This window comes from Paralichthys olivaceus, chromosome 15 (genome assembly GCF_024713975.1).
Source record: "Paralichthys olivaceus isolate ysfri-2021 chromosome 15, ASM2471397v2, whole genome shotgun sequence".
Taxonomy (NCBI): Eukaryota; Metazoa; Chordata; class Actinopteri; order Pleuronectiformes; family Paralichthyidae; genus Paralichthys; species Paralichthys olivaceus.
In genome coordinates, this window is record NC_091107.1 from 5,305,766 (window position 1) to 5,321,413 (window position 15,648).

General features: G+C 44.4%; 1 protein-coding gene and 1 long non-coding RNA gene across 2 annotated transcripts in view; both read right to left on the bottom strand.

The window, feature by feature from the left end:
- The window catches only part of frem2a (FRAS1 related extracellular matrix 2a), a 54,942-nt gene extending 49,382 nt beyond the window's left edge, over nt 1–5,560 (bottom strand). The window contains exon 1 of the mRNA XM_020097384.2: nt 523–5,560. Coding sequence (XP_019952943.2) covers nt 523–5,527 — 5,005 coding nt within the window. The 5' untranslated portion in view covers nt 5,528–5,560. The remainder of the gene's footprint in view (nt 1–522) is intronic.
- An 8,117-nt stretch (nt 5,561–13,677) lies between these two features.
- Nucleotides 13,678–15,409, bottom strand: LOC138404841 (uncharacterized). Its single transcript, XR_011238604.1, has 2 exons — nt 15,264–15,409; nt 13,678–14,570 (listed from the first exon to the last, which is right to left on the bottom strand). It is a non-coding gene; the product is annotated as an uncharacterized lncRNA (long non-coding RNA).
- Nucleotides 15,410–15,648: the final 239 nt, after the last annotated feature.

Below are 15,648 nucleotides of genomic sequence, written 5' to 3' on the forward strand. Positions count from 1 at the left end.
ACACACCTCTGTGGAGAACATCCAATGTGAACATTTACCCCTGAGACGAAGAAATTATAAATGATTCATCTCAAACCATCTACAAGACATTTGCGCGAAACACATCAGCCCCTTACTTTGGTCTGCTAATTACGATTTGATGAGCGAGGCACGTCTAAATCAGGCCCACAAATTAACTATTGAAATTCCCAAGCAAGCACTTGTCACACATATGCATAATTATTTCCCCATAAATTAAAATAATTAAAACTTAGATTTGCAGGGATTTTTTTTACTTAAACATTTCCTCTCTGAAGAGCATGACATCACATGTTAAGGGATCAGATATGTTTGATTCCAAAAAGAACAATTTCATTTGCCAAATCAGAACATTAATCATACTTTTCAAAAGTTAAAATATCTGAAAAGATGTGTAATTATGTGTTTTGCATTATTTTAATTTGGACTTTTTGTCATTTGATTATGACATCAGCAGGCAATATTCATGCAGTGGTCAATATGTTACAATGCTGCTGCTCTTACCTTGAGTAAACGTGGTGATGGAGTTGTTTCCATGTCCCAGGTTGATGATGTAACCGTGTTTGGGCTCCGTGGTGACGTGGAACACCAGGGACACTGGGCTGCTGTCTCTGTCCTCTGCCCTCAGCACTTTGGAGCTGATGGGGAACCCCAGGTGACCCGTGGTCAAGATCTTCAAAGAGGGGGCGCCTTTATTCACCACGATCTGGGGGACGCCATTGTCTAGCGACACAATGGTGATCTTCATTGTTTGAGGGTACCGAGTCTCGAAAACAGTGTCGGGGAAAACATAAAAGTCAGTGTGCGTGCCGTCGCTGACAGTGAAGGAGAAGGAGTCCTCTGATGATTCCGTGCCGTCATGTTTGTAGCTGATGAGGTTTTCGTTCAGGTTTTGTTTTGTGAAGCTGGTGACAGGCGTGGACTGGTTGAAGAGGAGTTTACCATGAACAGGCAGCTGGGTGACAGTGAATTTCAGCAGCTTCTCAGATGTGTCCTGGTCCTCAGCAGTGAGCTCAAACGGTGTAATCAGCTTAACCTGCCCCTCTGTGACAAATAGACTATTTACGGTCACGACAGGTTTCTTATTGTCAACATCCACAATGGAGATTCTGAATGTTCTGAAGATGGGATTGTAGCCGTCAGTGACTTCAAACTCAAAGCTGTCCATCTTCACCTCATCGTCTGAGGTGTGGATGTAGTAAACCTTACTGCCGGCCAGTTGCAGTTGACTAAAAGACACGATGGGCATCCCGGGGGTGTCTGTACACTCCAAGTGGCCCCTCACAGGGGCCCTCGTCACGGTGAAGACCAAGTTCTCATCGGGGCTATTGAGGTCAGTGGTGCTGAGAAGATCTGTGGTCAAAGTCACTCGGCCGCCTTCCCTCAGGGACACACCTTTACTGACAACATCAGGGAAGACCATGTCGATGCTCCCCACAGTGATGTAGAAGTAACGGTCGATTAGCGGGTTCATTCCGTCTGTGAGGTCAAACTTGACCAGGTCTCGAATGCCCTCCTGTCCGTTGTGTGTGTAAACTAAGAGCCCAGCATCGAGATCAGCTTGTGTGAAGTTCATCCCCAGTGTGATGTTCTCTAAAGAGCCAGAGGGAGTTTTTCTCTGCAGGAGGCCCTGACCAGGCCCGAATCTGATGATGTATGCGAGTGAACTGTCATCTGAGTCCAAATCTGTTGCTTTCAGCACTTTGTTGTTGATCTCTTTAGTCTCACCGATCTCCACCTCCAGACCGTCGTTAATGAGCATTCTGGGCGTCTCGTCATCGACTGCAATAATCACGACCACGGCTGTTTTCTGCACAGAGTACTTGCCGTCCGTCAGAGTGACATCAAAGCTGTCCTCTGTTGTCTCTGAGTCATCGTGCTCATAAATAATGCTTGATGCCTCCCTGATCTGCTCTAAAGTGAAATTAGTCACCAGGACTGAGCCTGTGGGGAGCTGGTTCAAAATGGCGCCGTGTTTGGGAGGTTTGGAGATGATGAACATCAGCTCCTCAGGTGGAACATCGATATCTGCGCCGTTCAGAATCGGGGTGTCAATGACGATGTTCATGCCCTCCATGACGACGATTTCTCTCAGATAAATCTCTGGCTTCTCATCATTTGCAGGGATGATAACTATTGGGAAGAAGTGATTCTCTGAGAAATTGATGCCGTCAGAGCACCTGAACGTGAACCTATCCTCCACCGGCTCAACTCCTTTGTGGATACTCTGCACATAGTGGACGTTCCCCTCTCTGATATCTCTAATGGTGAAAGCACTGATAGCAGTTCCTGATCTGGATTTTTCTGAGCCTGGGGCCGGTGATATATTTTCCACATAGCCAGTAGTTGGCTGGACAATGATGGTGCAAAGGATATCGTCTGTCGGAGTGTCATTATCGTCAGCATCCAAGTGCTGGGGGCCGATGGCGTATTTCTCCCCTTCGATGACACTAAATTGAATCCCAACTCCGACCTCAGGGGCCTGGCTGTCAACAGGAAGAATAGTAACTCGAACATGGACCCCGTTGACCTTATTGCCACCTATAGTCCAATCATCAGACATGTCTGTGAGAGTCAAATTGAAGCCGTCCTGCTGTGAGGCAAGACCTATCTCCCCGCTGGTGTGTGCGTACACAACCACACCGTTAATAATGTCGGCCTGTGTAAACCTTGATGCAGGCACTCCTTTAACTAATATTTCTCCCATAAGTGGAGGATCCTCCACAATAAACGTCAGCTCGAGGTCATCTGTGTCGTCATCGTGGCCTTGAATGACATTAGTCGTGATTTCTGTGGCTCCGTTTTCCAGGACGTCCATGTGAGACCCGATTGTTCCTGCGGGCAGACTGATGATGGGAGTTTCATCATCGACGGGCCGCACATTAACTTTGACCGTCACGGTTACAACATGGAACCCGTCGCTTACGTCCAGCTGAAAGTCATCGCTCATCGTCTCCTCCCCGCCGTGAATATATGATATCTTCCCCTCTGAGATATCCTCAAGTCTGAAAAGCCCTTTTTTCTCTAAGTCGGTGAATGCAACCTGGACCTGGCCGTGTTTGGGCAGCTGGCTAAGAGCAAAGGTAATCTGTTTACTCTCTGTGTCCAGGTCCGTGGCGTCCAGCTCGGCAATGGTGATGATGTGCATGCCACGTTCAAACACAGTGAAGCCAGTGTTTGTGATCTCAGGGGGTTTATTGTTGACGGGCTGCAGGTAGATAGTGAACGCTCCCTCTACACTGTTCCCAGCTGTGTCTTCAACAGTGTAACGAAACTGCACAACGTGAGCTGTGATCCCGAGCTCGACATCCGGCGGGCCGTAGGATATCTTGTGATGATTAATTTGAGCTTGCGTGAACTCTGTGACTTCCGTGTCTGGGCTGTCTGTCAGAACCAAAGAACCAAACACAACAGGGTTATTTTCGTCTGTGTCTGTCGGCGGCTGGATAACTGTGTATTTCAGGTCACGGTCCTCCGAGTCTAAATCGGTGTAGCGCAGAACTTCTTTGCTAAAGTGAGTGAGCTTGTACTCCTGAACCGTCATCTGCAGGGTGGTGCCGGGGAACAGCACCGGGGGGACGTCATCGATGGGCAACACTCGGATGATAAAAACATTTTCTCCTGACTCATTAGGGGGGTCGTTGTCATCCTGAACCGAGAACACAAACTGATCCATGATGGTGTCTGTGTTGTGAGGGCCTGTGTGCTTGTAAAACAACTTCCCATCAGTTATGTCTTTCTGAAGCCACTCTGTCACCTCCTTTTCGTAAACTTCATCTTCAGCGTTGAACTTCCAAGAAGAGGGATCCTCGGGGGCGTCTGACTGTCTGAGGAACACTGTGCCGATTGTGGAGAAGGGAGGGATGATGGTGAATTTAATAGTTGAGTCCTCAGAATCGATATCAGCCGCACTGAGCATGAGGGGAGATATCGGCATCATCTGGTTTTTGAAGAGCACCAGGCCTGTGTTGGCATTTATAATGGGTGGCTCGTCATCAGTGGGAACGACTGTGATGGGAAAAAGAAATTCTACTTCGTTTTTCCCGTCCGTCATCTTGAAGACAATGTTGTCGCTGTATGTGTCGCTCCCGTCGTGCTGGTACACGACAACTCCCGTGGTGAGATCAGCGTGTGTGAAGAACTTTCTGTGAGTGCCCAGCACCGTGAGGTCCCCGTGCCGCAGCCCGTCCACCACGGTGATGGTGACCGCGTCCAGGTCGTCCTCGTCGCTGATCTCCAAGTTGTGGGTGGTGAAGAGGGCCCGAGACTGGCCCTCGTACAGCAGCTGGCCCGTGTTGCGTGTCACGACGGGGGCCAAGGAATTCATGGGCTTCACCACGATCATGAAAGCGAAGGGGTCCGACACTGCCCCGTCTGTGTCCACCACCTCAAACTCAAGCTGGAAAATCCTTTCAGTGTCTGAGTCCAGGGACGGGGGCCTGTAGGCAATTTTCAGATCACGCAGGTCCCTCTGGTAGAAGGAGGTGATGGGGAGGTTTCTGTCATCAGTGCTGACTATGTAGCCCTCCTCATACGATAAAGGGGAGGTGATGTTGAAAATAAGCTCATCTGGGTCTGACTCTGCATCGTCTGCGGCGAGCATATCCGGGGTGAGGGCGGTCATGACAAACTGACTCACCTCCATCATCATCATGGACACAAAGCTGGGTTTGGGGGGAGTGTTTTCCTCCCCCTGTTTGATGCGTATCATGAGATGGAAATACTCCTGTTTCTCCAGGTTGCCTTCTTTATCATGCAGCTCCACGACCATGGGCACATAATCCCTGTTGGGTGACGTGTGCTCAAACGTGTGCTCATAGCGGATGTCCGCCTGCGTGAATTCATCACAGTCCATCATTTTGGAAAGTTTCCCTCCGTCTATGAGTCTTCCATATCTGGGCAGAGTGCTGCCGCTGGACAGGGATGCCACCTCACATTTATGAGATTCTCTGTCATAGGTGAACTCTAAAGTCTTTTTATCGATGGGATGACTGATGCCCCTCAGGTTATCAACAGTGAGAGGCATGTTTTTGGTGAGTAACTCTAGCTGCGTAAAAACTACTTCCACCTCCATCATGAAGGGGATGATAACGGTCTCCGTGGGCGCGTCATACCTGAGCTGCAGCCTCACTCTGTCTTTAGCCGGACTCCTGGAGCCGTAGTGGGAGTACGTCACGTCATTGGGACCGAAATCACAGAGAAACTTTTTGGGGGAGAGATGCCCGGGTCTCTGCGAGAGCGGGTCGTTATCCAGGACGGTGATGCTACATCGATCCCCCGGCTGAGTCTGGATCACCAAATCATTGATGGGATCGATGAAGACGGATCTCCCGAAAGGCACGCGTACTCCGTTGTTGGCCACCAGGATCGCGTCCTCGGACAGCTCGGACCTCAGCGCGTAAAACAGTCCAGAGCTGTCCGGCTGCGCGAAGGCAAAACCTGTGAGTGAGACGCACAGGAGGAGAAGTCTGTGGAGCGGCATCTCAGCGGCGGATCGCATCCAAAGCATCCGAAAACAGTCACTGTGCCAAGGCGGTGCAGAGAGAAGGAACAAAAAAAAAAACCGCTCCGGTGTCTTTTACAAGAAAGGATGAAAAATCCCAAAGTGCTGCATAGGAGTGGGCTGGATGTCTACACGGTGCGTGTGCCCGGACCCTCCACACTCTCAGAGAGAAGAGCGCGCAGGAGTTTTAAGTTGTGACACTTGAGAGGCTGCGTAAAAGCGCCACCGCCCATCTCTGCGCATATTGGAGGATTTTTAGGGCTCTGCTCCTCCGCCTCGTCCGCTATAGGCAGCACAGCTGACATTCACACAGGAGGCAGGGACCGAGCTGAATCACACAGATGTGATTCATTCATTACTGAGAGGGGACGACGCTCAAAGGATGTGATAATATAATGTGGGCCCTGGAGGGAAATTACGCATTCATAATAATAATACTAATAATCATATTGTCATTATCTTAAAACTGTAACCCCATGGCTGAAGAGATTATCCATACTTTCCATAATAGAGAGAAATACATAGTAAAACAACTCCAATAATAATAATTCAAGTGCAAATATAAGATTTTAAGAGTATAAGAGTTTTAGAAAAGCCAGATAGTGTAACTTTACTGATTAGATCAATGCATAAATGTTCCTTTCAAACAGCACATCGTTAACGAATTTAGCTCAGATATGAATTCAGATCATTTCTGTAGTAATATGTCTTAGTGTTCATTCATAATTAATAGTGTAAAAAATAAAATGCAGTAACTGCAGAGGATTTTCCACATCTTGGTATTTCTTGAGTGTATTCTCAAAAAACACAGAGTATTGAGTACTATGCATGGTTGCATGGAAGATAAAGCTAAAGGTAAATATAAGTTAGTACAATGTGACTGGTTCCTGATGAAACAAACTTTTACAAACCTTTCGGCGTTATCCTCTAAAAAGACATGGTCACTCTGCTCGTTGTTGCAATAATAAGAATCACATAAATCACGCTAAAAGTGAAAAAGTATATTGCTTTATTGTATTGTGCTTTATTTTGTGGTGAGTGAGCAGGTGAAGGTGAAACATGTTGACCTTCCCACCAGCAAGACAAAGAAGCCATAAAGACCTCTGATTACCCAGGAGGCTGTGGAGCCAGAACGGCCCCGTCCTTGTCAGTGTGGGTGAGTAAACCACACTTGATGCAGAGAGAGAATCCAAAATATTGCTATAAGCAGCAGTACAGGGATATGAAATACACATTTCACAATATATATTGATGCAGATAGTTTCTTAAGACTGGAGAAAATCCATCCTGCCAGATCTCAGAGGTCCTGTCAAAGCGAATTCATGAGAGAATAACCCCCCCCCCCCCACACTCTCTGCCAACAGGCTGTTTCCGATTCCATTTTACATTGTTTTGCAGAATACTTATTATTTGATGTTGAGCATCGGTGGTGAGGGGGGTGCAGTGGCATTGAATGATGAATCAAATATAAATCAGTCAGAAATTTGTGCAAAAAAAAAAAAGAAATAATGAAAATAAAAGTTGTATGATGACTGAGAGACATGACACACGTTCATCAGAGGGTATGTTACTGTGCATGCATTGTGTGTTAAGAGGAATAAGCTCCATCTTGACTCCATCTTAACTTGACACATACCAAGTTTACATTTTGTTCTTATACTCGAACAAACACGACCCAATCTATATGAATTACAGCTCGTCCGAAACCTGCAGATTCAATTTTAAGATTTTGTTGCTGACTCTTTGAAAGGCCTGTTCATTCATAACGGGCACCTACGTAAAAATCCTGATCCGCTTTTAAATCTCTCTTGAAAACACATTTTTGCAGTCATGCTTTCTTTCTTTATTAGTTCTGAACTCATCATAAGCATTTTATAATGTTTTATTTCAACTTGTTTTTACTGTTTTCTCATCTGCAAAATCTTTTCTTTCTTTATCTGTGCTCTTCTGTTGTGACGAATTTATTTGTTTCCTATTGTTTTCCTTCAGTCTTTCATTCTTAACTTGTAAAGCACCTTGTCCTTGTGATTTGAAAGGTGTAATTATTTTTACAATACAGTGGGAAAATGTGATAAAAATGTGATAAAAGTGATAACACACACTGCTGCCGGTGTGGGTCCTTCATTTAAATTCATTTAAACGTTTTGTATAAATCACCAAACTGGATACAAGCAGAGGAATTATCAGGACCAGGTTTCAAACATGAATATTTGAAAAACTGTTCTCAGGAGCCCGACAGCCCTGAATTTTAAAAACTCCTGAACGTTAGAAGTGCTGCTCATGACTACATTTTGTTCTCGACTCTTCACCACCCACTCTTAAAATGCCAGGTGATTAGAGGGTTTCTGGTGCCTTGTTATTTCAAAGTACATGGCACCCCCAGCTTTTCCAGCTGTCGCACTCTTTACATGAGCTGCAGGATTCTGCCTGTGACTTCACATGAGAGATGCCGCGCGGATACATGAGCACGCTGGATGTGCTGTGAAGAGCCAGCACATCCAGACAGATTAGACTGAATACTGAAAGTCTGATGAGACACAGAGGGAGGGATGAGGAACAAAAGATGGATGTATGAATTATTATTATCAGGCTGACAAGATTAGAGAGTATGTTCACCTGGAACGTTCATCTGCAGTGTTTGTTTCCCACGAAAATACTTCCTATAGATAAACACATAAGGGATTCCATATGATGAACAGCTGTTTATAAGTCATGTGTATTATTTTGGCTCCTCAGACGTCTGGTATTTCACAAACATCGGCTGTCGTCTCATTTGACTAATTTGCACCCAAACTCCGGCTCGTCCCTCGCAGCTCATTTCCATCACCTACCAAGAAGCACTTTGAAAAACTTTTTGGGGAAAGTCCGGCCTCAGATTTATGACATATTCATAAAGTACGGTGCAGTGTTGGGTTCTTTCTTCACAGCAGCTGCTGGGCTGTGATAAGGCCGCACGTGGTGATTTCTGGTGTTTGAGCCTACGAGAGAGATTCGAAAAACTGACAAGTAATGAGACAGCGCGAGGGCGAGGAACCCATCAGATTTGGTGCATTTGCATAAAAAAATGTGTCGTTCCCTGCTTACCATAAAGACAAATTTACTTGAATAGACATTGTGATGGGCCCACAGTCGCCATTTAAAGTCAAAGGAATATTCACCAATGCAACACACAGGATTACTGCAAAGCAGGAGCTCATTCGTCTAAATGCATTTCTCTCTCTGTGTTAATTGCTGAAGATTAGTGTCGCCTTTGAATATATAGAAAATGACTTTATCTTGTGAGCAGAAGATGGAGCCACCGAGGGCCGAGCCCCTGAAATGTGACTGAACTACACCATGACTCTTGTGTTTTGACAAAGCCGACTGAGGCAGTGGAGGTAAACAGGATGTTTACTTTTTTTTTTTTTTTTTTTACTCCTTGTTGCATTTTAATAAACATAAAATAAATGACTCAGAAAGAATAATGTTCATCGCGTTAAATGTATTCATACAGGGAATCTATCGGCACAGAAAATATATGGATACATAGAGTGGTGGGAATAAAACAAGTATATTTGGATGAACACTTCCGTCTTCACTGTATTTCATGTAGAAGTGACAGAATTTTTTATTCTACTTCATTAAAATTGGGTCACGGGGGGAGCTGGACATTGGGTGAGAGGGAAGGTACAACCTGGACAAGTCACCAGCGTATCACGACATGTAGAGAGCAGCAACCATTCACTCTCACATACACACCTACTGTCAAATTAGAGTCTCCAGTTAACTTCACACTAACCTTGCATGTCTCTGACTGTGGCAGGAAGCTGGAGAAAACCCACACAGACTCAAGGAGAACATGCAACTCCAGAGAGAAAGACCCCGGGCCAAACCGGTGTTCACACTGTGGCTTACCACTTCACCACCATGCCTCCCCATATTAAAACATATAGACATTCAAGGCCAAGGCCCAACCGCCCCCTTATGAAGCCCCATTTAAATTCACAAGAGCATAATATCCAAACATAGATCTGAAACTACTGAAGAAAGAAATTGTTGAATTCACATTATCTCATCTACACATCGGTGGTAGTTACAGGTATTTGTGCAGCAGCTAAAAATTTGTTTTCATCAAGGTCCATGAATAATTCTCTGAAAAATCAAGGGAAATGTTGATAAAATGCTCGATCTTGCAATGTTTGAAGAAGTGAATCAAAACTTCCTGGAGCCGCACAAAAGTGTAAAGAGTAAAAAATTAGATTGGATTGTAAAATATGATGAATTATTTTCCTTTAAACTGGAGAACAGGATATAAAATAGCTACGAATCATCCTCAACTAGAAAAAAACACTTAAATGATCCTTACACATAAAAGCAACGTTAACAATAACCCATTAAAGTCATAGAACTCTGTTGAAGGCGCCGTTCAGCGTAATAAGCACCCTGGTTTTCGATCACACAGCTGTTACTCTCATGTTTTAACCACTAAACATGTATGAAAGGCGTGGGCCTCCTGTCACTCACTGCCGCCTCCTCACCGACTCCATAACTGAGACCTGGAACCTGTTGTGTCTTGAGGAGTCCCACGCATAGAAGCGACGACTCGACGGGTGAAACCGATGATTTTTGCAGATCCAGCCTGCAATTACTTTTTGTGTGTGTGTGTGTGTGTCTGGAGCTGAAAGTGTGAAGGGAATCCCCCCCCCAACAGCCCCAACTCCCCCTTGCACACAAACACACATGTTCACACGAGCGCCGACAAAAGCACACACACACTCACATCTGGTCCATCTTTGTTCCCATATTCCAGTCGTGAAAATGTCGGCATTCAGAGCACACACCAGGAACTCTTTGCTGCAAACAGGCCTGTCAGTGCCGCCGCTGCTCTGTAATCACCGACACAATGAGCATGTGAGTTTACACAAAGTGCCATCCTGCCGAACGTTTACTGTCTGGTGAAACTGCCAGTTTGTTCCTGCGTCTCCACACACTCATTTACTACACAGATGACAATGCTCCAGCAGGCCTCTGACTTTCAGTGAGAGGAACAAGGTTAATTATGGGGAATTAAAGGAGGATTGGGTAAATATCTGTTGTAGCTGTGAGTGAATCTTCTCATGGATTACATCTCTGACAACACTGTGAGAAAAAGACACTTTTCAAAATCTCTGCATCTACTTTATTCAGGACAACCAGCTCCTGTAGTTCTGTGTCCCACGCTGATAATCACTGGTGTGTTTTGCAGAATAGCCAGAGTACTGATGACTCGTTTACAGCTCACGTTTGAAATATTTGTTTCCAGCTGGTTGGCTCTGTGACATTTCCCCCCCTGCAGAGCAAATTCTCTCCATCTCATGTGATTCCATCAAGGTGATGAGAGGAGAAGGTGGAGAGGAAGAGGAAGATGAAGAGGAGAGGTAGCGGATAGGAGAAGAGAGGAGAGGAAGAGCAGAGGAAGTCGAGAGGAGAGAAAGAGGAGAGGAAAAGGGGGAGAGAGTAGAGGGAGAGGAAAGGAAGAGCAGGAGGAGGGGGCGTTTTTAACCAATAAAACTTCCTGCTGTGCTTCTCTGTATATTTTTGAGACTTTGAAACTTAGTTTTTTATTTTTACATAAACCTCATGGAGCTTAAGTAAAGATGAGAAAACAAGGCCCAGAGAGAAGAACTAATTAAACAGCTCACATTCCTCCTGAGACTAAATATTATTTAATTAGATTTATTTACACTGTAGATTCAACTAAGGCTGGATAATTGCTGTCATGCTAATTAACTTCTAGCTTATTACCTAAAGACAAATAATAACAGCTTTGAATGAGACAAATAAATCAATTAAATTGAGTCATGATTTAAATCTGAATAATCTGGGAAATAAATTGTGTTTTTTTTTTTATTAGACTACTGCTCTCTGGTGGCAAAGAGCAGCAGCAGCAGCTCAGGAGTAAAGTGCTGCTGGTTATCAAATCCTCCACATTTACTAGAACAGGATTCAGAGCGTTTACCTCTGTTACAGCCCAACAGTCCACTTCAATTCAATCATGCTGCACCAAAGATATCAGTCCCCTGAATGTACCTGATGATTATCATCAAGAGCCATGAATTGTTCCCTGGGAAAATGGTGAAAAAGCGGAAAAGAAAATAACACCTATCTCACAATGTGGAAAACATTCCTGGATCTGTCCCCAGATCCTGAATAAGATTTAATAAGTCCTTCCCCCGACCAATAATTTATAAAGTGCCATTACCAGCTAAATGTGAGAGGGTACTTTCCTGCCCGATATCACATCCTGACCACGTCCTCCCATTGTCCAGTAGTTTTTAAGTATCCAGCAAACTAACAAATGCTGATGCAAACACAACGTTCTTGGCAAACGAGGCCAAAGCAACAACGGGTTAAGAATTAGGACTTAAAAGGCATCACAGTGTTGTGACACTAAATTATTTCCACAGACCTCAACATGAATATTAAAGTTTTTCCCGGCTGAAGGCGTCAAAGCCTCTGTAGGTTTATCCATGTTTCATTTCCCACCATCTCGTTTAACACAGGCGTCATCATTTCGTCCACCTTGCAGAGATAAATGCTGCTCAGGAACTGTGTGAAAGCAGCAGTGTTTAAAAGACCCCCCCCCCCCATAAAAGAAAAGAGAGAGAGTCTGGATGACTAATGACAAAGTTTAAAGTGTTACAGCAGAACTCCACACAGCTGGTTTCAAAGTTAACAGCATCTTCTACAACCCCTTTTCCCTCTACTCCAGATCTGCTTTGTTCCAGTCAGCTGTTCTCTGACACACACACACACACACAGGTTGCCCTGGTGATTTAGTTCATCCTGAGGAGAACATGAACGTGGACCAAATCTCAAGGTGCAATGCATCCGAGATGTTATAACCAAAAACATCAACCTGCTGGTGGACGAGGGAAAGTCAGGGGATAGTCAAACTATATTATAAAATATAATAATCACTATAACTGAGAATATCTGCATCCGAGTTTCATGTTGTCAAGACATTTAACTAAAAACTAAAAAGTCAATCTCAAATTAACGCTACATGAAACGTCAGGGACCCGATTCATCGTCAGGGAACCGTGACTGTAGAATCTGATACTGTTGAGACATTTCAGTCTGGACCCGACAGAGTGACATCCACCGAGCTCGGCTGCTGCCGCCATGTCTAAAGAGATCAGAACAACAGAGATATAAAAGTAGCTGTGCCGTTTTTAAGCAGCCTACGTCTCAGCACCCTCAGCAGCATCATGCCCCATCACACTGACTGAATAAGCTGCTGTTGGAAAAGCAGACGGGCTCTCTCCGTTTTCACCAAAGCTTCATGGGTAAACAACAAACAAGCTAAACACGCCTGTGGCTGTTGTGTCCTTAAAACACACTCTCCGAGCGCTTTATTAACACTCCCACAAGCCTGTTACACACGTCGATGCAGAGAGAGAAGAGACACAAAGAGAGAAGGGGATTATAAAAGATTAGCTGTGGGACTGCCTCAACTGATTGAAGAGACCACTCACTGTAATTTAAAGAAGTGAGACGACTTTTAAAAATGTTTTTAAACTGAAAAACAGTGGAGATGGTTTAAAGTCGCAGCCTGTTGTTGTTGAATACAAACTAAAATACATCATTGAGCTTTTTATGTGAATGTTGTTGTCTCAAGTGTGTTATGAAGAATGCAGTGATACACGATCTCGGACAAACTGAATAATATGAATAATATGAAACTATTTCTAAATACGCTCAGTCCCACATGTTTCGTGGTTCACATCAGAACCAGGAAGCAACAGGAGTGAGACAGTACGACAAACACTATCAAAATAGGCAAAATAGGCTTTGTGCTTTTGAAAACACTCCAATAATGGCACGGTGGTACAGTGGGCAGCACCTCACAGCATTGGTCTGTGGTTTGAATGAGTGTGATTGGTTGCTTGTCGGCCCTGTGGTGCCCTGGCGACCCGTCCAGAGTGAACACAGCCTCTGGCAGCCGGGATTTGCTCCAGCTAACTAACTAATTCTTGAGTAAATAAAACCTTGATGTTCAAAATCTAAACTCCTCTTGCCTCCCAGCTCCGTCCTTCACAGGCCCTTCAGAAGCAAAGAGGATTAATTCATTTCATATTGAAAAGTGACATTGTGTTAAATAACTGTGAAAATGTGTGTGTGTGGGGGGGGATGTCTTAGAACTGGCAGGTTTATTATTCTTTACAACACATTGGTTTATTATCAAAAGTCACATCGGTGACAAATCAATTTGTCCGTGAGCAGAGAAATAAAAATGCCAACTTAAATATCGAAGTAGAAAATGGGGAAAAAAGTCTCTTAAATGATTTACGACAAGAAAACTGAATGAATGTACAGCTCAAAATAACTGGCAAAAAATGGGTTTGGGCATGTTTTTAGTTTTAAAACCAAAATATGCAGTCTTGCTTTGCATCCACGCTAATTATCCACTTGTACTTTATCCCAAAAGATTTCAGATTCTCAGATCTATGATAAACACAAATCTTCCTTGAGTCTTGTCTCATTTCTGAATCATATACAATAGCAGCACGTCATATTCTTGCCTAAATATCTGAACTCCATCAAGATTAATATGGCGTCAATGTGCAGAGGAAGAGCCAAACAGTGCCTGTGCTCCTCTGTGGGATTTTCCTCCAGCTGCTGTGCTTATTTTAAGACAGAAGGGGGCAGAATTAGGTCATTAATATAAATAAATAATCTTGACGTGGAGTCTCACATGGCTTTTTATCAATATCCCTGCAGAGCGAACCACCTGGCTGTGTTTGTGTTGTGATGGAAGACACACACCTGCACGGCGCCACATGTGTGTGAGCGACAGATGTGTGAGAATGAGCTGGACGGGTTGTCAGAGGGGAGATAGTTTCCACTCCCTGGTTCGTTCATTTCTTCACACGGCTCACTGACCTGTGGCCACAGTGCTGCTGGTCTAATCTCCACTGGCGTCTGCGGAGGACCATCAGATCTCATTTTAGATTGGCTGTCTTTAATGGGAGGCCCGGGGAGCACACTCAACGGGTCATTCATAAACCAGCGGGGGCGCCCAAAGGATCTGGGAGGAGAAAATGGGGGAGTCAGTGGGAGAGATTCATGTGATCAGCTCATATAAATGTGTCATCCCTGTGTCAGCATCACATTCCTCTGAGTGTCAACCATCTTCAAACTGAGACACTAAACTACTCTTTAAACCGCTCACCAGCTCAGATCATGAATCACAAGTTCTCGCTGTGATGCTCGGCTCGTATTTCCATTTGTACGACTTGTCAGCCTGTTCCTGCTGCTCTCGCTCCTCTCGTCCCTCAGCCGCCAACGCAATGCATGATGGTATATATTGCTCGGTTAGTGACCGTCGGTTGCACACTACTTTTCATGATGCATTATGGGAAACAATGAGTGCACTATGTATGGTATAAAAAATGTCATTAAATATTTGGACACTACTACAAAATGGCGCTGAGTGAGAAACATGAGTGAGTCTCAGCTGTCAATCAGGATGTTTCTCGCATCAAACGATTTAAAACATTTATCAGAAACACGAACACTCAGTGTGATGAGAACTAGTTAAATGATGCTTCGGGCTGCCGATCAGTTCAACGGAACTCCACAACTTCAGGAATCCTTGTAGCTTCCTTTCATTTTTAACCATTGGTCTATTTCTGCTTCTCGATCTGTGGCTGTTTTTCACTTCATATTTTTCAAGAACAAAAACACGACAAACAAAAACGAACAGTTCCTCCAAACTTACGTGGGACGTTCTGGAGGTTTCACAACTTAACACGCCGTCGTCTCCCTGGCGCCAAAACATCAAAGACATGAATCGCAGTTGTCCACATTGTCAAACAGGAAGTAAGGACCATGATGCACTTCGCGGAGTGATGGTAACATTACTCAATGTTGACACCTTGTGACCGAAGTCTGTAACAGCAGGTAAAACCGTGGAGGTCCAGTTACAATTAGTTTGTTATTTTACAAATGAAACAATAAATAACACACGCAGGTCATATCGAAGCACCAGTGTAAATAAAAACTGGATGGATTACAAAAACAAATAATATTTACTTATTTAATTACTTAATGTGAGCTTTTTAAATTGCTCCATGTCCCATTTGCTAACATGGGGGCGATAGGGT